This window comes from Suricata suricatta, chromosome X, assembly GCF_006229205.1.
Source record: "Suricata suricatta isolate VVHF042 chromosome X, meerkat_22Aug2017_6uvM2_HiC, whole genome shotgun sequence".
Taxonomy (NCBI): domain Eukaryota; kingdom Metazoa; phylum Chordata; class Mammalia; order Carnivora; family Herpestidae; genus Suricata; species Suricata suricatta.
In genome coordinates, this window is record NC_043717.1 from 86,925,155 (window position 1) to 86,949,187 (window position 24,033).

Sequence of the window (24,033 nt, forward strand, 5' to 3'; positions counted from 1 at the left end):
CTGTGATCTAGAAATCCTCATGTATCTCACAGGCTCTGTGCTGACAGTGTGGAGCCAGCTTGGGATTCTCTCCCTCCTCCTCTCTTTCTGCGCCTCCCCTGCTCGCCACCCCCCTCAAAATAAATAAATAAACTTATAAAAAATAAACACTATTCATACTTTGGTGGGCATATGAGTCTACCCAACGACGATGTGAGATTATAGCTAGCCAAGAATCTAGTCTTCCCTGAGCAAATTTCATCTGGAAGGAGTTCCTCATATGTTTTTTTTTAATTTTCTAATGTTTATTTATTTTTGAGAGAAAGTGAGAAAGAGACAGAGTATGAGCATGGGATGGGCAGAGAGAGAGGAGGAGACACAGAATCCGAAGCAGGCTCCAGGCTCTAAGCTGTCTGCACAGAGCCTTGCGTGGAGCTCGAACTCACAAGCTGTGAGATCATGATGCGAGCTGAAGTTGGATGCTTAACTGACTAAGCCACCCAGGCACCCCTCTCATATATGGTTCTTAACTTGTTTAAAATATATAGGGGAAATAACATTTTGTGTTCTAAAACGTTTAAGGGATCACATTTTTCCACATTTTTTGTGAGTCTGAAATAAAAAATTATGATCATCTCCTCTTAGCTACTAAGCTTACCCACAGTCATAACTACCCCACAATACCATCCAGATATGTAGACATCTGGACCCATCTCCTGTTTCCATCTGTTCCATTAGCTTCCATCTCCCAGTTTTCTTCCCTCTGAGTTAGATCCTTTGGCTGGGCCCTTCAATCCTTATCCCTTTGTCCTTCACCTGCAAGCCTCTACTACCTTGGTGTGAACAATAAATTGTCCTGATTTCACTTAATTGTTCTTCTTGAAATGTTAGGTATTTAGTCTTCCTACTTCAGCCCTTTACAAATATTTTAGTCTCAGAACATCTTTATATGCCCTTAAAAATTACTCAGGACACCAACGAGACATGCTTTGTGTAGGTTATATCTAATCAATACTTACTGTATTAGAAACTGACTGATAACTTTTTACAAGTATATATTTCTTCATTTACTTAATAGTAACAATAAACCATTACATTTTAACATAAATAACATTACTTTCTCATAATTAACTGTATTTTACAAACTCACAAAAATGACAGAGAAGTGTGACCTTGTTTTACATCTTTACGAATCTAATGTCTGCCTTCATAGAAGAGAAATGGATTCTTCTGCTTGCTTCTCTATGCGATCTCTATGCAATCTCTATGATTTCACATATCATGTGGCCTCTGGAGAACTCCACTGTATCCTCATGAGAGAATTATAGTGAGAAAGATAAATACTATCTTTGTGCTATTGGGAACACAGTTTTCCTTTGTGGACCCTCCAACTGGTCTTGGGGTCCCTGGTGGTCCCCAGACCACACACACAGGACCACTGTTCTATCACCATCATTTAAGTTTTGCTCCAGCCTCTTTAGTTGCTACTCCACATCTGCCTACCAGATCCTGGGTGCTTGGCCTTCTTGAGGATTAGTGTTCCCCAGAGTTCTAGCCTTCACATTTTTTTTCCCTTGTCCTACCCCCAGGATTTTGGTGTCCTCATGCATAGGCATCTCTAAATGTTCAGTACCAGATATCTAATCATGTATGAGGTATCCTGACCAGTATGTCTGTTTTCACTCTTAAACCTCTTTCTTTCTTCTAACACTCTATCGTGGGTAACAGCATCACCACCTAGCCAGTCTGTAAGCCACACAACTCTTCTCTCTCCTGCCTCAGCTAAACAGTCACTAAGTAAAGTGTGTTTTATCCTTTAAATACTTCTGGACTCCATCTTCCCCTTCTCCGGTCCCAGAAGATTATGCCCTCACTCCACTCACTTGGATTACTACAACAGTCTCGTAATTTGTCTTCATCACTTCGATTTCACAACCCCCATCATCCTGCCTGTCAGTTCCAACTTCCATATTGCCATTAGGGTTTTCTAAATGGAAATCTAAGCAAATAATTTTCCTGCTTTAATGAAAAACCAAAAAAACATGCCATTTGCTCTTAGAATAAATTATAAGTACCTTAACATGGCTTAAAATGCCTCTCATGATCTGCTCCTGCTGACTACCTTCATTTCCTGCTACCCTCCCATGTTCTCCATTTGTGCTTCCTCAGGTTTTCCAATACACTTGTATTTAATCAAATATACTGTGCTTTTTCACTGCTCTGTAACGGGAATATTGCTAAGCTCCATATAAATGTGTCTCCACCCCATAAGAGGCCACCTCCTAGTTTTGACTGTGATGGATCGGATATTCTGTGGCTGAGACTTGGCCTTCCACATGCTAGCTGTTCTATATGAAAATTCAGCCACATTTGTGAAGTTTAAAATGGGTTAACCAGCCATCTGTTTCAAAGCCATTGCTCTAATTTAGCTTATTCTTATTCACTTCAGAGTAAGTATAGCTTAACGACTTATGCAATGTGGATCTAAAAATATTCACATAACATATAATATATATGTATTATATATATATAATTTGGATGGGAAGAAACTAATCAAGCGTGAAATTTCCTTTTTGCAATAGAATTCACATTATTTACTTTGAAATCAGAGGTTTCTTGAGATTTTTTTCAGAATTTACAAGACTGAGTCTTGCTATTCTAAAATTTCTTAAGCATGCAAAGCTCCAAAATTACTGACATGCTTGTCCAGTCTTTTATTATGCCTTCTAGCGGATCTTTATCTATTTCACAAAGTCTCATTTTAATTTCTCTACCTAGGCTAAGAGAGTGCTACATAGGAAGTAATTAGTAGGGTGACTGCCTCTCCTTGAGACAACAAAATAATATCCTTGTTTTTTTTTTAAGATTTTATTTTTAAGTAATCTCTACACCTAGATAGGGCTCAAACCCACGACCCCAAGATCAAGAGACACATGCTCCACCAACCGAGCTAGCCTGGTACTTCTCTTTTTTGTTTTAACAAAATAATCTCTTAATACAAGACATATATTTAGGACTCACTACTCATTTACCCAAGAAATTGTCTGTCTTACTCTATGTTTTAAATCCACAGTGTGCTAGAGTTCCAGGAAAAATATAAGAGAAATATTTGCCTTTCATGAAAATCCCTTCATTTTGAGCAGTTAGTGCTAACCGTAGTTCTGCAAATTAGTTATATGTAGCACAGGTTCTTCCTGTCATTTTAGTATATTTGGTTTGGATTGAATTTATACTTTTCTTTATGACAGGTAAAAGTGCCACTTAACATAGTGGAGATAAAACTTATGGAAAATATTACACCAAAAGGGGATGTCAGATGAAAATATAAATTTTTTTAAAGAAGAGTTCTGATAAATGCATGGATGGCAGATTTATAATTAGATTGAAGTTATACCGCCATTTCCCTGACCCCTTGGACCGCAGGTGGAGACAGAGAAGGGCTGGCTCTCCAACCCCCCTGCGTAGTCCCAACCACAAAGCCGCCTGGCTGCCAGAGGTTACTTTAATGGTGGCGGAAATATGAAAGGGATTTGAAGGCCTAGTGGACCAAGTTGTTTGGAAAACCAAAACAACTTGACCTGCCTGTGGCACGGGGAGGTTGGACTCAAGAGAGTGGCTGGCGACTAATGGTCTGAAAGGGGCTTGAGGTGCCGCCATTGTTCTCCCTGCATCCACTGAGGCGGGGCCTCAGAGACTAGGCCCAGAGACCCGACATACTTGCATGGAACCACACCCATCCTCGCTGGAGAGCTGGATTCTTCTCTTCATGCTATTTTTTAAATTTTTTTCCAAATTTTTTGTATCCTAATTATTTTTAATATTTAAGCTTCCATAATTTTTTCCCTTGTTTTCTCTCTTCTATTTTCCTATTTCATCCTTCTCTCCCTTTTCCCCCTAGAGTCTGGGAAAGCCCAACATTTAACACTGCTGTGATTAGATCAACCCTTACCATCCAGATATTTTTCATTTATCTCATTCTTATCTTTACCCTCCATAGGTTTTAGGCTCTCAGACTATCCTTTCTCTCTGGCTACCTCTGTGCCCCCGGTTTTTTGTTTTTGTTTTTTTTTTTCTTTCTCCCTTCCTGTCCTCTCTTTTTGTTCCTGCTTCCTTTTTTCCCTTTCCCATTTGGTTTGCTTGTTTACTGGATCTGTCCGTGCGCTTGTGTGCTTGTGTTCCCTGTGTGTTTGTCTGTGTTCCTTTTCAGGGCTATCTCAAAAAACAGGCCAAAGCACACATAGTGGAAAGTCTCAATTATCACTAAGGAAATATATTAAATACAAACACAACAAGAGAAACTGAGAGACACTATTAAAAGACCATCTCCTGAAACGACAGGCCCTGGACAGTCAAAGAGCCTCCTTTAATAGAGCCATACTAACAGGTGCACAGTGCAGAAAGAGCTTTTAAAACTGACAAGAGACAGAAAGCTAGCCAAAATGACAAAACGAAAGAACTCTCCTCTAAAGAAATTCCAGGAAGAAATCACAGCGACAGAACTGCTCAAAACAGACATAAGCAACATAACTGAACAAGAATTTATAACGATTGTCATAAAATTAATTGCTGGGCTTGAAAAAAGCATAGAAGCTGTCAAAGAAGATATTGATACAAAGACTAGGAACCTTCAAAATAGCTGTAAGAAGTCCCCGACCCCTTCTTAGAGAGATTGCTAGAAAGTTAGTAGATTCATTGGTAGGAGGCAAAGTCAACACTAATGCAGAAACTGCCATCATTATCATGAATGGGTCCATAAGAGTGAACCAGAAGTAGTAATAAGCATTAAACAGGACACCAAAAGGATTGAAAATGGTCAATAAGGATAAAGTAAAATGCTTTTTAGTATTATATGTTGAGTTATTCTTGAATGTTATAAGCTATAATATATTTTAATGAAAATGTGTTTCAACTCAAATATGGCCTCCAGACAGAAATGCAAAACCATTTGAAGGGTCAAAACACCAAGGAAAAGTGTTTGGTAAAATATAGCCAAAGTTACAGATAGTTTAGACCAGGCAGAAGGAAACAATGAACCCATTAGAGGGTTCTTGTGAAACACATGCCAGTTCTGGGAAAAAAAAAAGTTTCAGATGACTTTGGCAAGAAGGAAAATAAGAGTAATTCATGTTAGGATAAATTACATGCTCGTTATGCTTACCTTGGCTCAAATTAATAATCATAATAATAATCCTGTTCCACTAATAATCACCATTAATCTTGATTTAGATCTGCTAAGCAATGTCCTAGGTGTTTTATACACTTCATCTCTTTTAATTAAAAAGAAAATCCATGGGGAAGGTATTATCAACATTCCCATTTTATAGATGAGGAAACTGAGGCACAGAGGCATTTACAGAGTTGCCAGAAAGTGAAAGAGACTGGCATTTGCTAAGTGTATTTGTCTACAGTTAGTAAACTGTGTGAAGGAGCTTTGTGTATTTAGATTTACTGGGGGAAACCCTCCATTTCCATTCTTCACATTAAAAGAAAATCTAAGTTCTTGAATTTTCTGAAATCAAAATTTGCCATATTGTTTCATTTCTTCGCCATATTATGAGGTGTTTATGTTTTCTTTGTGAAGAAGGCAAAATGAACACGTTCTCCTCCTCTCATTCTATCACTTCCAGCATTTTCTCAGTCCCCTGTAATAACAGCCCCAGAAAGCAGGGCAATTTGGATCCATAAAAAGGAGGCACCAGAAAGCACTAAAATCAATGTCACTCAATTTTGGTGCAGACGGCAAAGTGAAGTAAGGCCGTTGCCCTCGTGAATAGTTTCATCCCTAAACTTTTGATCAGAGGAACTGGGCTCAATATTCTCGCTCCCCTAATTCTATATTAATATCCATTCTGGCCAATTTTCTACATGTGGGCAATATACAGTATGTCATGACAAGGAGAATTATGGACTTAGACTATTTCATCTATAGAGTTTGGACACTACCTACATACCCTGAAGGTGGTAAGAATCGCTTCTAATTTCATAGCAGAGGAAAAGGAACATCAATGTCATTAACTAATGATACTGGTTTTGAGATCTGGAAATCCCCTACTCCCCTACTCATTCAATGCAGCAGCCCATTTGACCGCAGGCACAATGTATTCCTGTGAGTTTCTACTGCCTCTTCCAGAAAGTGCTGACTGTGGAGAAACTTGATCAAAACATCAAAGATTACCAGAGAAGCTGCATCTGTGCCCTTCACAACCATTGATGAAGTACCTTAACCTCGCCTTCTCTTGATGCCTTGCATATGGCCATCTGTCTTCCTGACTACTGCTTCATATGGCTTATTTGTAAATTCAAGCAAATGTGCTTCTGACTGGCACTGATACATCACTGATGCCAAAATATCAGAGAGGATGAAGCATAAGGACATATTTTTTGATTCACATGGAAAATATTACAGATTTATGGGGAAGTGATGACAATAGCCATTCCATGATATCTTCATATAATCAGCACCCTTCCATGCCTCCCTTCACCAGATTTTATGACCTCAAAACTTATTTAAAGGAATTACTCTCCTGCTGACCCAAAAGACATAGTGGGTAGGTGTGGGGATGGCGCTGGTTGCCCGAACCACCTAGCTCTGAATTTTCATGTGCTGAATTTCCACAATTTTCCAATGACCACTTATAGAGCCATAATGCACAGAATGTCTACTGATGTCCCATTGATATCGATGTGATTTCCCCCAGTGGATTGAGGGCAGCACAGCATACAGCCATTAGTATCTAAAGGTTATGTATAATGGATAATAGAGGAAAATGAAATAGCAGAAAGGAATTTGCACGGGAAACAGAAGCAGTAAATAGTTTCTGTGTAAGATTTTACTCAGGTTATACAGCACCTGCAAAGGGGGGATTGAAAAAAACGATGACTCTTACAGACTCAGCAAGAGTTGAGAGTGAAATAGTTTCATATTTTGAAATGTAATACTTTTTTACTTCGACCACAGAAAGCCATTGAAAAATCATCTTGTATGTTACAGTTCTCAAGTGACATCTTTCACCTGCATGCCTGTTGAGGAATTGTTACCCTACCTTCCTGAGGTGGCTCACAATATGGCACAGATGGGATAAATCCAGGAAGAGATTTTAATTGACCTAGCCAAAGTCACATAATGTCCAGGTCCTGACAGAACTCTGAAAAAAGTTATGGTGTTCGCTATTAACATCTCATTTTGAACCAATTCAACCCACTGGGCTAGCACTTAGCCTGATATTTCTATATCTAAAAAAGCTCACAATAAATGATTTCAACCGATATCTCTTCCCAACCAACAATGCTTAGATGCACACACCATTGCAATGGATGACCAGGTAAATGAAGTTTAATTTGTAATTTAACAAGAACAAAATTGGTGGATTTGTTTACTAGACCAAGAAGTCAGTGAGCTACAAAGTTTACTGCAGTGTTGGAGGGGCAGGAAAGCCTAGTGTCAAAGAGGAGTATGTGCTCTGGGGTGAGTCCACTCTGGCTTAAAACTCAGGAACCCCACCTTCTAGTGACCTGACCTCTTAATCTCAAAATGACCTCTATATGACCTCTTATGTTTGCTGTGCCTCAGTTTGCTCATTTCTAAACTATATATAATACTGAGACATGCCCTTAAGGATTGTTGTGAGAATTAAATGAGCTAACACAAGTAAAATGCTTAGCATTAGTCATTTTTGTCAACACATTTTATTGATAGTATTCCTTTGTGCCAGGTACTGTTCTAGATGTTGGGATACAGCCATGAACAAAATGGTTAACTCTAAGAACCACTGAATTTTAATAGGGGTGCCTGGGTGGCTCAGTTAGTTAAGTGCCCAACTGTTGGTTTCAGGTCAGGTCATGATCTCACAGTTTGTGAGATCAAGCCCCACATCAGGCTCTGCGCTAACTGTGTGCAGCCTGCTTAGGGTAGTCTCTCTCTCTCTCTAAATAAATAAATAAATAAATTAATTAATTAAACACTTTAAAAAATAGCAAATAACAGTTATAAAGAGAATGATGGTAATAACAATAATAGTATTTAATGCTTATATTTATTGTTTTAATTATTATTCCAACTTCTTCAGTTTTATTAACTCATTTAATTCTCATAACAAATCTATGTCATAGGTACCATTTATCAGATGAGAAAGTGGAAGTCCTAAAAGGTTAAATAATTTGCCAAAGGTAACATGTCTAATAAGGGGCACAGGTCTGAAAATCCATGTTCATAACAACCGCACCATATCGCCTTAATGTCACGTTTATATTATCTGTCATTGTTCATCCTATAGAAAAGGCAGACTTTGCAATGGCTGAAATTTTCTATTTTCACTTACGAAATGAATAAATATATAAACTAATTAAACAAATTTCAGAGTATATAATACAATTTTTGATACGAGTTTGGCCATCGTAATAAATTTAAATGGAAACATTGGTTTGAACTCCATACAGACTTATTATTGAAGAGTTTGCTATTATCTGGATTTGTTCATACCAGGGTCAAGTCTTACATCTAAAAAATTATCTCTCTCTATAGTAAACATTAATAGAATATAATCCATAGGTCAGTCTCATAATTGAACAAGAACATTTAAAAAGGCCTCTAATGTATTTAGATTTCTCAAATTACTCCTTGTTTTCAATGATTGCATATTAAAATCATGTTTGTATGACAGTACTTTTTCATTCCCTTGTTTCATTCCTTCAGCACTATTCCTCCTTACAGGTTATTACAAACCAAATATATATACATGTTGGGTTATCCTAAAATGTCTGAGATAAAAGACACATTTTTGATATTATAGGTAATATTATCCACATTCAATAGAAGCACTGTTCAAATATATTTAGATTGTACAACACAAATATAAAAGAGATAATCATGAACATCAATATAGGCTATGTTCCTATACTGTTGACATTATCAGCGACTTCCCTACAAAATAAATCTATCTACTTAACATCACCTGTTCTATGACTCCTATAAAACTGGTTCTGTGAACTTTCTTATTGTTCACATTTTGAATAAATGTGAATAAACCAACTCCCCTTATTATTTATAATTTTAAGAAAGTCTAAATCTGTTTTAATCTACCACGCAGAAGCATTTTCATTGTACCTTCATGGGTAATTCAGCTTCAATAAGGAAACCGAGTGAAACCTGAAAAGAAGTGACTAGTGTCTTACCTGGGTAGAATTTTTTCCTACCATGATATTCTATTCATTCTAGGAATAGGGCTTCCACAAAGTACATGTTTCTTAAGTTAATTTACATTTTAGACTGCAGAGCCACTCGAGCAAGGAAATTAATGTTCAGCCAAAATAAAATGCCATCCAGAAAAATCAATACAATTTGCTATCAAGTGAGGGTGACTTTAATCAGGGTGACTCCCTGAACAATATTTTTCTTAAACATGGAATGAGTGCCTCACGACTGTTTTCTCCTTTCCCTCCCCAAACATAGTATCCTTACAATTCTGCAACCCATTTACCTTGTGAAAAGAAGAATACATTTTTTAAATCCCAGTGAAAAACTGAATTCTTGGGAAAAAATTATGTGCTGGATTTTGTGATAGTTTCCAAATAACTACTACTTTAATGAAATTGCTACCTGAAAATCTGGTAGCAGTATTATTGTTTAACTATAATTTAAGAAGCTATTGTAGACTGGTACAATAGAAGCTTATGACTTCTAATGAGAAAACCATAACAACTTTTTAATTGAAGGGAAAATGGTTAACTACAGTAATTGCAATCAATAAGACTGTGTTCGTAGTATAAATATTTCTTCTCAAGAAGCATTCCTACTCTCTGCAGCAGTATTTAAGGTTAGGAAGTGCACAGGGGAAAAAAAAAACCAACCTCATTAGAAATCCATTTGTTATTTATAATACTAAGCCTTGGTTAAAATTTTAGGCCTCAGAGTTGCGAGAGAACCTCCTCCCCCACCTCCACCACAAGCAAAACAAGACTTTGATTAAGAAAAGAGGCATGGAAAAAAAGGCTTACCAATCACATAGGCTAGTAACAAGGCCAGAGTCACTGTGATTGCAGTAGCGCTCAAGGCTGTGCACTTCCAGTTGCAGCACCTGTAAGGTTTGTTAAAGGTAAAGGCAGGTCTGGAAAAGGTGCTTCGAGGAAGTGGCCTGGGAGGGGGCGAGTACACGGTATTGGACGTCAGAGGGTAGTTTTGACTGGCTGCGCTGAAGAGGGCTGAGGAACCAGATCCATGCTTGAACAGGAAATGCCTGCAAAAAGGAAACAAAATGTTTGCACTATAAAAACCAAAGCCAGTTGCTACAAAGACACAAAGTGCACTAATTTCAATCAGGTTTTGACAAAGCTCTGGAGAACTGGCAGAGTCCCCATGAAATGGTCACATACCTAGGAGTGAACTCCAAATTGCCTTTGGTGGTGTCCTTTTGTTTTCCCCTTTCAGACCTTTAGGAGGCAGAAATAGGTCTTCTGTTTCCTGACTTGATGGCTAGTGAATTTCTCTAACTCTTGAGTGTTAACATTCCACATTTGAGGTTATTTGCTATACAGCTCCTTTTCATTAACTATGATACTCAAGAGTTGATTCAAACACAGAAATGAGAAGTATCATCAGGCATTTTTGAAATGTGAATGTCTTAGAAACCAGTATTTTATTTAGAGATTAGTTTTCACAGACATATTTTCAAGCAATATTCTATTATAACAGTTGTCAAACCTACAGCCAAGTTGAAAAAATTTTATGTAAACACTCATATACTCACTAACTAGATTCTACAGTAGACATACGACTATACTAACTTCACCACATATTTCGCCATCTCTCTATTCCTGTTTTCATCCATCAGTTCATCTTAGTTTTTGATCATTTCAGAATTGCATTCCTCGGTATACTTCCCTTCATATAGTTCAACTTGTATATTATCTAGAGTTCAGTATTTTTTACAGATTTTAAATGTAAAATTTATACATGATGAGTTGAACTCTTTTAGATTCCACATATAAGTGGTATCATACCATATTTGTCTTTCTCTGTCTGACTTATCTCACTTAGCATAATGCCCTCAAAGTCCATTCATGAACTTATAAAAACAGAACAGAATGGTGGTCACCAGGGCCTGAGAAGTCAGAGGACAGGTGAGACGTTTTAAGAACATACACTTGCAACTAGTAGATATAAGTCCTGAAGATCTAATGTACAGTAGAGTCATTACAGACAACAATATTGTATTAGAATCATCAACCTTGCTAATAGAGGTCTTAATTATCCCCATCACAAAAAAGAAACGATAATGCTGTGATGTCATAAAGGTGTGAACTAATGCCACAATGGCAATCATATTGCAATATATAAATGGATCAAGTCAACAGGCTGTACACCTTAAACTTTCACAATGTTGTATGTAAATATATTTCAATAAAAAATGAAACCTGATGAAATGCACAAATTTTAAGTGTACATTTGCTGAGATTTGACAAAGGCAATCCCCTTGGCAACATAAGCCCTTATCAAGATCCAGAACATTCCCATCACCCCAGGATGTTTCCTTCTGTCTCTCTCAGTAAATCCCTACCCCTTCTTCCCCCAGACAACCCCTACTTAGCATTTTTTCTACCATGCATTAGTTTTGCCTGTTTCAGAACTTTGTGCGGCTGTCATGCTTGAATTACTACAGGATGATTATTGACTGCTCGTGACTATTGTCATATAGATATTTCATAAACAGTAGTGATTTATTGACATGGAAGGACTTGCCAAAAACAAGTACATGGAAGTATGTTTTTGTGCATACGCTTTACACTTACAGAGTGCAGTGTGCCGTGCATTGTGCTAAATGCTTCTCCCAGTCTTCACTCATATGAAATAGGCTGCATTATTATCCTCATTGTGCATTTAAGGGCATGGAGGCCTAAAGGGGTTTAAAAAACTTGCCTGGGGGGCCTAGGTGGCTCAGTCAATTAAAGGGCAGGCTTGATGTCAGCTCAGGTCTTGGTCTCATGGTCTGTGAGTTCCAGCCTAGCACTGGGCTCCGTGCTGCCAGTGTAGAGCCTGCCTAGGACTCTCTATCTCCTATCGCTCTCTCTCTGCCCCGCTCCTACTCGTTATGTCTATCTTTCTCTCAAAAATAAATTAACTTAAAATATTTTTTTTAAACTTGCCTAAATCTGCCTAGTAAGTGGATGACAGAACCAGAATAGGAACCCAGGTCACTCTGGCTCCAAAGTCCTTAATCTTAACCTCTCTCCTGTGCCACCTGGGGCAGTAAAATGCGCTGCTAAGCAAAACACATTATGCTGCTACATTTTACTGTACTACTACCACACAGAACCCCTCCACAAAATAGAGACCAACATCACCTTGTCACATATGACCAAATGTACAAATGATTAAGGCTATATTAAGACTGCTTTCCAGGGGCACCTGGGTGGCTCAGTTGGCTAAGTGTCCAACTTTGGCACAGGTCATGATCTCATGGACCGTGGGTGGAAGCCCCGCATCGGGTTCTGTGCTGGCAGCTCAGAGCCTGGAGCCTGCTTCAGATTCTGTGTCTCCCTCTCTCTCTGCCCCTCCCCTGCTTGTGCTCTGTCTCTCTCTGTCTCAAAAATAAACAAACAAAAAAATTAAAAAAAAAGACTGCTTTCCAACTTCAACTTTCAAAGAAGTAAAGCATATATGCTTAAAGGAGAAAACAACTACCTAACATGCCAGTTAAGGAAATATCTCCACGCTAGAAAATTTTGCTTTCGTATGATGAGGGTAAAGTTTATTTAAAGGCCATGGTTGCTGAATAGAAGACATTCACAAGCCTTTCTGGAGGGCAGTTTGGCATTATGTATCAGAAGACTTTAAATATGCATATTCTTTGCCAAATAATTATGCCTAAAGAAATTTATCCTTAGGAAAAGATGTGTCTGACAATTTATGTAACAAGTTGTTCATTGCAGTGTTATTTGTAATAGTACAAAATGAACACCTAAGTGGTCAATAATTGGTATCTGTTTAAGTAAATTATTTTACAAACACATAGTAGAATACTATACAACCAACACAAACTGCGCTGTAAAAGAATATTTACTAGGAAAAGCATTTACATATATCACCAAGTGAAGAAAGGTAGGCTTCAAGATAGTATGGGCAACAAGATACAATTTTTAAAATAAAAAATACCTACGTTCATGGAAAAAGAGTAACTTGTGGTACCTCTGGGATAGTAGGGATATTTTTTTGATTTTCTCTGACTTGAGCTTGTATTGTATTTGTAACAAGTATCAAAAAGATGGGAGGTGGTGTGAATGGAAAAAATGCACTGCTTAACACCAACCGACACATAGTCGGTTCTATTTACATAAACATGATTTGCTGAGCACCTAGAAAGGTTAGACACCAAGGCATCTTATCTGTAATTTTTTGATTCTCATATGTGTATGAGGATGATGCTATTATTCTAATCTTACAGATGATGAAACAGAGGCCAAAAGAGGCTTAGTAGGAATAAAATGGTGATGTTAATATTAGTTATCATAATAATGATAATAAGAGGTAATATTCATTAAGTTCTTACTTGTGCCAGGCATTGTTCTAAATAATTTATAAAGTATTATGTCATTTACTTTTACTCTTCCCAACAACCCCATTAAAAGAAGTATCTCCATCCATAGATGAAAAAACCAATGCACCGAGAGGTTAAGTCGTCCATGGTCCCACAGCCAGTAATTGGTGAAGCCGAGTTTCAAACACCAGCAGGCTGGCCGCAGGGCCATTGCTTTTAACCACGACATGACAGTACACTATATTAGGGTTATGCAGTTCATGGACTCAATAAGAACCCACGCGTGCTCAAACCCAGTTTCTCTTGGGACCAATGACAAGCATGAAAATGCCAGCTACAGAATCACAGAGAAAGAAGGAATGTCAGTAATCTTCTACAAGCCCAACATCCTGATTTTGCAGTTGGCGAAACTGAGGCCCAGAAAATGAAATGAACTACCTAAAAGTAACATAGGTAGTTAATGGCATAAAATGAGCTTGGAATTGGGAACTTTCAGAAGAGAGTGCTATTTCCATTGCCCTATGCTACCTGCCAACCAGTCTTCAATGGATCACTACCGGGTTCTATCTCCCGGGTTAACCGATCCAGGCTAAACAAAAAAAAATCTGCTCCAACAGTACTGTGGGATACATGTTTGTTTTTCTTTATGTCACATGTTCTTATAGCAAATTTTAAAGACCATCTTAACTATTCTGAATGAATAGGGAAGTATTCCAAAGAAGCTACCCTTTAGTTGTTAGGAACATAAAGGAGTTATTGTTGCTTCTCAAGGCACCTAATGTATCCCCAGAATGAAGAAATAGTATATAGTAGAAATAAGTATAATATATTAAAAAGGTAACTTACAGCATTATGCTCCTTCCATTTAACTGTACTTCCTCTTTAATCCCTGAAATGGTCTCCTCCATTTACAAGGAGGTGAAGTTCTTCTTTAATGCCCGGTTAGCTCTCCCCAGCCTGTTTTCACCTTTGGCTATCTAGCTTACTAGAGAGCAAGAGTGTAGCACTTTAGAGACAGCACATTGGAGTATCTCCCCGTCTCCTCACCCTGACCTGGTGGTGGATACTCTGGAAGTGACAAAATGCCACTTGGCTATAATCAGTCCTGTACAGCAACACTCTGATAGGTACGTATGGGATAAAAGGGAAACCCAGAAGTATGGGGTGCTTTTTTCCCAGTGATTGGAGATAAAATCTTTGATCCTTTGCATATTTATGAAGGAGAACAATTGGATTTGGGGGCCAACGTAAGCGGCCCCATATGTTGGCTATTGATTTGGTTTGGTATATCATTAAAGGGGAGAAGAAAGCAAAGAAAGACAGAGAATTGTTGGCTATTGTGATGGCAATTACAAGCAATAATCAATATCCCTGAGAACTGTAATTTCATTGTGACATACACCAAAGGATTTCCAAATGCAGTTTCAAAAGTAAAATATTACAGCATAATGAATAAATTTAGCAGTCGCAGCAGAACAACATTTACACTAATTTGTATTTGAGTGGAATCCAAATCACAGTCCTCGGTGAGGGTAGATAATAAAATGAGTTCATATACTAAGGTTCCTGTTTTCTTATTAACAAGCTGAGATTAAGAGTCCATGCTCAAGGAATCTACACTTTGATGTGCATCATGAAAAACAGCACTGCAAATGCTATGCATTGTCCTAGGCTTTGCAATCCATTGTTGGAAAGTGAAACTACTGCCTAAATGTGTTTTCATAATCCCTGAAAAAAGTAGGAGCATAAAGACAAATGCGCAGTGCTAGACTTCAGCTATGTGCTCATAAAATCAGATCATCTGTCTAAGCACATTGCTTTTCCCTGGGGACCTGAGGATATACTAAAATGTTGCTATCAATTTCACACAATTGGGTTTTTTGCACAGAGCAAATGATAAAAATGCGGTTCAAGAGTTTATGTGTAAGTAGTACTCTCCTTTGCATCTGTTTTAATATTCAAGTTCAAATTTAAAAAGGAAAAGCAAGATATTGCCAAAAGGAAATGGGCATATAAGGAAATTGAAAAAAATATCTTTGAGACTGATGAGACCCAGTGGTGGTAAGTGGGAATATAATAAATGCTCCTGTAAGGATTTTAAAATCATCTATAAAAAAGGGGAAAATGTACTCTCTCTTTTTAAACCCCTCATGCTACATATTCTGAGGGTATTTGTTAGCACTAAATAATGTGATTTAATGTGGCACTTAAAATTCTATAGGAAATAGACAGAAATCTACAGCTTTCGAACAACAGATGCATAAATAACCAATGAAATTTTTTCTTTTACATCTTGTAAACATGCTTATGAGATGAATAGCTAAACCTGTATTCCCTTACCTATAAGAATTTGACTCATTTTTATACCCAGAAGAAGGAATTCAACTTATTTCCAGTTTGCAGCTGAGGTTGATTTAAAAAAGAAAATAAAAAAGAAGATTGCAATGAAAAAGCCTTGAGTCAAGTTATTATGGTCAAATTACATTCAGACAGAATGGTGGAATTTAGGCATTTATTCTTTTTTTAAAATTATTAAATGCATAGTTTTTGTGATTAAAAACCAAAAAATATAAAATTTACCATCTTATTTATTTTTAATTTTAAGTGGGCTCCACGCCAAACATGGGGCTTGAACTCACAACCCCGAGATGAAGAGTTTCATGCTCTACCGACTGACCCAGCCAGGTGCCTCCATCCTAACTATTTTTAAGGGTATAGTTCAATAGTATTTATTGTTGTGAAACGGATCTCCAGAAATTTTTCATCTTGCAAATATGAAACTCCATACCCATTAAACAACCTCCTTTTTCCCTTTCCCGCAGCCCCTGGCAACCACCACTTTGCTTTCTCCTTCTATAAATTTGACTAGTTTAGATGCCTCATGTGAGTGGAATAATACAGTATTTGTCTTTTTGTGACTGGTTTACTTCACTTAGCATCATGTCCTGAAGGTACCTCACATGTAGCATAGGACAGGATTTCCTTCCTTTTCAAGGCTGAATAAGATTCTATTATATGTAAATACAGGACCACATTTTCTTTATCCATTCATCTGTCCATGGACATGCGGGCTACTTCCACTTCTTGGCCACTGTGGATAATGCTGCTATGAATATGGGTGTGCAAATATCTCTTTGCAATCCTGTTTTCAATTCTTTTGAATATATACCCCCAAAGTGGAATTGTTGGATCATACAATACCTCTTTTTAATTTTTTGAGGGACCTCCATGTAATTTTCCATGGCAGTTGCACCATTTTACAACCCCACCAATGGCACACAGGAGCTCCATTTTCTCTACATCTTTGAAAACACCTGTCATTTCCTATTTTTTTGATGGCAGCCCCTAATGGGTGTGAGGTGATATCTCATTGTGATTTTGATTTGCATTCCTCTGACGACTGGTGATGCCGAGTATCTTTTCATAGACTTATTGACTCTTTTTATATCATCATTGGAGAAATGTCTATTCACCAGTCAATATTATCAACCTCATCATATCTAGCTTTTCTTTAGTAGCCTATTCCTCATACTTTTTTTTAAAGAAAAATATTCCTCCAAAGATTATTTATCCAAACTCTTCTTGAACCTCAGTGGAATTACCAGCTTGAATAACCTCCTGGGGTAACAAATTGTATTTCCCTACTAACAGCTATATAAAGAAAGATTTCATTTTATTTGCTCAAGGGTTCTTTCTTCCAAATTTTAAGCCACCCTGTCCAAACACCCCCTCCAAACATTACATACTATTTATAAAAAAATCTACCCTCTCTCCATGTTGTTCATAATTTTAAGCATTTTTTTTCTTTTTAAAGAGTTCCAGGATCCTATCTAAGCCTTAATTTTTCTAGGCTTAAGCATTAGTTCTACAATTTATCCTTGAATGCAATACTCTATGGTCTAGATTGGTACTGTAATTTTGTAGGTGGGGTAGTTAGCAGTTAATAGGAGAGATCTTTTTAAACTCTTTTTTTGTGGCTATTATTCCCTCTCTTCTTTTAATTAGAATATCCACCCTGCCTGTATTGTATATTCCTTGAGAGCAGGGACCAAGTCTTAATTCTAGGTATGTTGTCTCATACTTCAGAGGTACTCAGTGAATATATACTGATGTGCTTCTTCTAAAAGGCACTTGATTCATTGTGTGGAATGAATGAGGCTTGGGAACTCTGAAATAAGTTTCACTTGTGAGCAAATATCTCTTAGTTTACTGAGTGTAAAAAGACAACTATAAGCTTTCATTTTGTTTTCACATAATCTAAAAGAAACACGTTAAAGAAGTAGTTGATTCATCTCTTTTTGTAAGACACTTGGATAAGGAAAGAATTATTGCTAAAAAAATACTACTAATAATTAAAAACAATCATTGCTAGTAATAATGGCAACAGCAACAACGTCTGTGTGCTAGGCAGTCCGCTAAAGTACTTTGTGCTTCTTTCTCACTGAATCCTACAGTAACCCTATAACGGAAGATGGTATTATCCATATTTCGTAGTTTAGGAGGCTGGGAATCAGCTATTAAAGTTAAATAAATTTCCCAAGGTCACCCAACTGGTAAGTGATAGAGCTGGGAATCTATTTCAGTTTTGTTGATTACTAGACATGAGCTACATGAGCTTAGGACTTATTTACCGCTGTATCCTAAGCATCTAGAATGGTGCCTAGCAAACTCCATAGGTGCTCCATAAATATTTTTAAATTCATGCACAAACAATAAAACCCATTTACTTAACCACTGTGTACATCGTAACTCATGATATCACTGATAATGTTTATCATTAAGGCAATAAAATCTTCTTAATTCACATGATCATCTGGCATTTTCCTTTCAAAGTGAATATATATTGTTTAGTATTCCACTGAAGATATTTTTATGGAAATATTTGCATCAACTCTTAAAATTACAGAAATGATAAACTGATATCAGGAGGGTACACAGTGAATTGTCATGTCTCCCTCTTTAGAATATGGGAGACATCAGACTATCTTTTATGCAATAGTCCATCGGACTTTCCTATATAAATTAAACATTTCTATAACAGGATATTCAGAGATAATTTGGAACTAGGAGTGTTGGCATAGATATATAAATGCTGGAGAAAGAAATTATCACATATTCTATATTTGATCAAGTTGCCTTGATCCCAAAATAAATTAAAATAAACAATTATCCTCTACTTAATAATAATGCCCTTTCAAGATACCCTCTCATTCTTATTTTCCAAGTTAGATCCATGCTCTATAGATGTAGCCTCAATGTAAAAAATTGACATTAGGGGTGCCTGGGTGGCTTAGTCGGTTCAGTGTCCGACTGTTGGTTTCAGCTAAGGTCATGATCTTGTGGTTTCCTGGGTTTGAGCCCCATGTCTGGCTGTGTGCTGGCAGCAGAGAGCCTGCTTGGGATTCCTTCTCTCCCTCTCCCTCAGCCCCTCCCCTGTTTGTGTCATCTCTATCTCTCTCAAAATAAATAACTAAAACTTGACAAAAAATTCTTAGGGGCATCTGGGTGGCTCAGTTGCTTAAGTGTCTCACTTCAGGCCAGGTCATCATCTCCCAGTTCATGAATCTGGGCCGTGCATCGAGCTGTCTGCTGTCATCACAGAGTCCACTGTGAATCCTCTGTCTGCCTCTCTCTGCCCCTACCCTGTTCATACATGCTTGCTCTCTCTCTCTCTCTCTCTCAAAAATAAACATTAAAATACATTTCTTTGAAAAATGATATTAAAAAGTCCTACACCAGTCGAGGGGCAAATATCAACTTTATATTTTCTGTTAAGGTAAATATTCCTGTATTAGCTCAGACCAATGCATAAAGATTATTTACCTAGATAAGTAAGTTTACCAAATTTTCATTTTCTTTATACTGAATAGTACTTTGGGTCCTAAAGTATGGTGTGAAAGCTGTAATCCCTTCAAACTAAAAAAAAATTAGAAAGCTATTGTTGAGATTTTCAATCATCTTATGATTGTACACACATCATCTCCATGATGGAATAGTGGAATGCCACTCCAGAATTTTCAGTAGATCATCTCCCAACAGGGACCATTTTAAATGGAAATAAACAGGTGACCTAGGCAAAATTTATGAGCACATGTTTATTTTTTAATGTTTTTTAATTTATTTTTGAGAGACAGAGAGAGACAACATGAGCAGGGGAGGGTCAGAGAGAGAGGGAGACACAGAATCCTAAGCAGGCTCCAGGCTAGCTAGCTGTCAGCACAGAGCCTGACACGGGGCTTGAACCCATGAACCATGAGATCATGAACTGAGCCAAAGCCAGATGCTTAACCAACTGAGCCATCCAGGTGACCCATATGGGCACATGTTTAAAATTAAACCAGATCCCAAATTTCCTAAGAATTTTTTTTAAAAATTCTTGATTTTTAAAGAAATTAAATTATATTTTTCTTTACAAAACCTGAAAGTCCATTCCCAATTTTTCTTACCAGAGCAACCTGTTGGTTTTCTAGGATTGGTTTCACTGGCTACTTGGCTTATTCATGTATGTATGTATGTATGTATGTATGTATATATGTATATATTTAGAGGAGTGGGTACTGGGCAGAGTATTATATACCTTGATTATCTTTTTATTAATCCTAATTTTCTACATATACGTATCTTTCTCCTTTATTTTATGAGCCAGTTGACACAGAACATATTTCTGTATGATTTGTTTTAATTGAATTGTAATGTATATTAGCAAAGACACCTTATTTTAAAGAAAGAGGGTTTCAAAATAATTACAAAGAAGTACAGTAAGGATAGAGCCCAAGCATTTCCCACTAAGATCTTCAGGTTGAAAATATAGATTATCATTCTAATGTACCTTTTGAAAGGTGTTGATCAACATTTGCCTTACATTAGCTTTCACTGATTTGTAAGTCTTACTCACACATGTACATTAAAGGCAAAAATGCGGGACACCTAGGTGGCTCAGTCCGATGAGTGTCCAACTCTTGATTTCAGCTCAGATCATGATCTCCTGGTTGTGGGTTAGAGCCCCTTGTCGGGCTCTGTGCTGACAGTTCAGAGTCTGCTTGGGATTCTGTCTCTCCCTCTCCTTTTGTCCCTACGTCCTCCCAAAATAAATAAATAAATTCTAAAATATTTTAAAATAAAGGTAAACATGCTTTATAATGCCATAAAATAAGAAATGCCACTCACTAGAATTAACAACTCAGGCAACAACAGATGTTGGGGAGGATGTGGAGAGAGAGGAACCCTTTTGCACTGCTGGTGGGAACGCAAACTGGTGCAGCCGTTCTGGGAAACAGTATGGAGGTTCCTCAAAAAGTTAAAAATAGAACTGCCTACAACCCAGCAATTGCACTACAACTATTTAGCTAAAGGATACAAGAGTGCTATTTCAAAGAGGCACATGTACTCCAATGTCAACTTTCACTCCGAATCCCTATTCCACAGAGATCTGATCTAGAAGAAAACATGGAAATCTTAATAGTAACTATCTTTGGGTAATGGAATTTGTAGTTATTCTTCTTTGTGATTTCCCATGGTTTTCCTGTTTTTGAAATGAAAGCATACTATTTCATAAGGTCCTTCAGGATATAGAACTCTCCACCTCATTACTGCTATTGTCTCCAATGTCCTCTCAGTTCTGGCCACCCTGTCATGTGTGGTTTCCCTAATGTGCCGTTTTCTTTTAGGCTCCTGTGTCCTTGTAAGCTTTTCAGCAAAGAACAATGTCAGAAGAGCTAAGAACCGCCCAAGAATAGTGTAGATCTAAAGCAAATGCAGGAGACAGAGAATAAACAGTGAACATAAGGAAAATGAAGAGTGTAGAAGAAAAAGGAATAGAATTAGAAAGGAAAATGATAGATAGATAGATAGATAGATAGATAGATAGATAGATGATAGATAGATAGATAGATAGATAGATAGATAGAAAGATAGGCCTATATGTGCAAGGTTAGACGATCATTTGTTAGTTGCTTGGGAGGTCACTCTGGGCTCCCATGTCTACATCTGATCCAAATAGTCAGCAGTGATACACCGCCTTTTTCCAGCTTTTTGCATTACTAGAAAACAAACCAATTAAATATATATACAAACTGGTATACATTTGATGTGTCAAAATATATTCCACTTGCTTAAGACTCTCACAGAGAAATGCAGGACATGACAAGTTAATTGGGAATAAAATTATATGAGGAGCTGCCACCATATGAAAAGGAAAACCAATTGGCAGGGATGGTGAAACCTTAGAGCTAAATGGATTCTTTAGTGGTTGTTTTACTCCATTTGGGCTGCTATACCAAAATACCATATGCTGGTGGCTTATAAATAACAGAAATAGGTTTCTCACAGTTCTGGAAGCTGAAATTCCAAGATCAGCAAACCATCATGGTAGGTAGGGTTGTGCTGAAGGGTTTCTTCAATATTGCAGACCACTGCCAGGTCTGCCATGGGCAGCTAGTGGGTCTTGCTGTATCTTCATGTGGTGGATGGGGTTAGGGAGCAATCGGAGGTCTCTTCATAAGGGCACTAATCCCATTCATAAAAGCTCCACCCTCAGGACCTAATCACCACCCAAAGGCCCCATCTAATGCCATCATCTCAGGCATTAGGTTTTCAATATATGCACTTTGAGGAGATCTAAACATTCAATTTATAGCAGTGGTTTCCAACACAAATTATGCTTTAAACTGGAGAATTATGGGGCGCCTGGGTGGCTCAGTCGGTTAAGCCTGCGGCTTCGGCTCAGGTCAGATCTCACATTTGTGAGTTCGAGCCCCGCGTCAGGCTCTGTGCTGACAGCTAGCTCAGAGCCTGGAGCCTGCTTCCAGTTCTGTGTCTCCTCTCTCTGCCCCTCCCCCTCTCATGCTCTGTCTCTCTATCAAAAATAAATAAAACATTAAAAAAATTAAAAAAAAATAAACTGGAGAATGATCTAAACCCACCAACAAAATCTTCAGAAGAAAGGAATACAAAGAGGGAAGATGGGAAGGGAAAAAAGAAACTGCTAAAATCTGAAGAGGAGTTGAGAAAAAGTGAACGGGCAAGGAGACAAAAGAGTTTGTATCACGGTTAGTCTCAAAGAGCCTTTCTCAACTGGGGATGAATTGGCTCACAAGGGACATTTGGCATTGTCTGGAAATGTGTTTGGTTGTCACCACCAGGGGAAGGGCCCTACTGGCATCTAGTGGGTAGGAGGCCAGGATGCTGCTAACCATCCTATTATGCATGGGACAGACCCCACAACAATGGATTATCCAGCCTGAAATGCCAGTAGTGGTGAGGGTGAGAGTTGCTGGTCTAAAACTATTCCTCTGATTGCAGCATGCAGTTTTGAAGTAATCAGCATCCCTCTCGCGGAGAATCTGTTACTCTTTAAAGACTACCAGAAAAAGATTTTCTTGACAGGCACTCATGATCTTATCTTCCTCCCAAGCTCACAGCAGTTCTTCCCTTGAGGCTATTTGCACTTGGGATTGGTCTATTTTCCAAACAAATACCCTAACCCTAAGGGCACAGAACACATACAACTCACCTATAATTACCTCAAAAATTTACCCTTGCTGACCAAACAAGGAAATCTTTGTAAGATATGTAAACTAGAAAACATTTTCTACTTTCAGTTTTTAAAATTGCCATTCAAAGTGTACCTCTCATGAACTGTTATAAGGCATACATCCAAAAGCTGAAATACTGATTAAAACACAGAGAACATCCAGTAATCATAGCAATTAAAACAACATTAACTCCCTTCAGGTTAGGCCACCTAAGAAACAGTCAAATTCATGGGGCGTCTGGGTGGTTAGTTGGTTGGGCATCTGGTTTTGGATCAGGTCATGATCTCACGGTTTGTGGGTTCGAGCTTCGCGTCAGGCTCTGTGCTGACAGCTAGCTCAGAGCCTGGAGCCTGTCTTCGGATTCTGTGTTTCCTATTCTCTCTCTGACCTTCCCCTGCTCATGCTGTCTCTCTCAAAAATAAATAAAACATTAAAAAAAAGAAGCAGTCAAATTCAGCTTTGTGCCATGCTCTAAAGCTCAAAAACTATATTCCCACTTGAACAAAGGAGAATTTGTAGAAACCAGGCCTTCCTTGCAAGGAAATGTTCTCTCCCTGGTTCCCTGCAGTGTGGATTCAAGAGAGCAAGGAGGAAACCCATTGCCTTGCTTTAATTATTCAGGGACAGCACAAGGAGATAAACAAGGTCAGGTCAACTTCAGGAATATAATGATTTCCTGTACTTCTCTGACTTCTAAATATACATCTGTATTTGGCAAATATAATATTAAACCTAAACTTATGTTTTCTCTGTATCATTGTCAATGCTCAGAAAAAATATTGTCCTGGATTCACAGGATGCAGTATAGAAATGGCTGGTTGGAACTTTAAACCCAATTCAGGTTGTATTTTTATCTTTGAATAAGAAACAAGATAAAGTTATATTTATTTCTTAATGAGACAGAGAATGACAAGTTGAAAGAAAATACTAAACCATCTGGAGCTTTGCAATATGACCCAAGGCAAGGTAGACTTCTTTATAAGGTGTTGCTT

The 24,033-nt window shown here is 37.8% G+C and overlaps 1 protein-coding gene across 3 annotated transcripts in view; it reads right to left on the bottom strand.

The window, feature by feature from the left end:
- TENM1 (teneurin transmembrane protein 1) overlaps positions 1-24,033 on the bottom strand; it is a 552,583-nt gene that overhangs the window by 305,876 nt on the left and 222,674 nt on the right. For all 3 annotated transcript variants that reach the window (XM_029930000.1, XM_029929999.1, XM_029929998.1), the window contains exon 5: positions 9,973-10,211. In XM_029930000.1, coding sequence (XP_029785860.1) covers positions 9,973-10,211 — 239 coding nt within the window. The remainder of the gene's footprint in view (positions 1-9,972; positions 10,212-24,033) is intronic.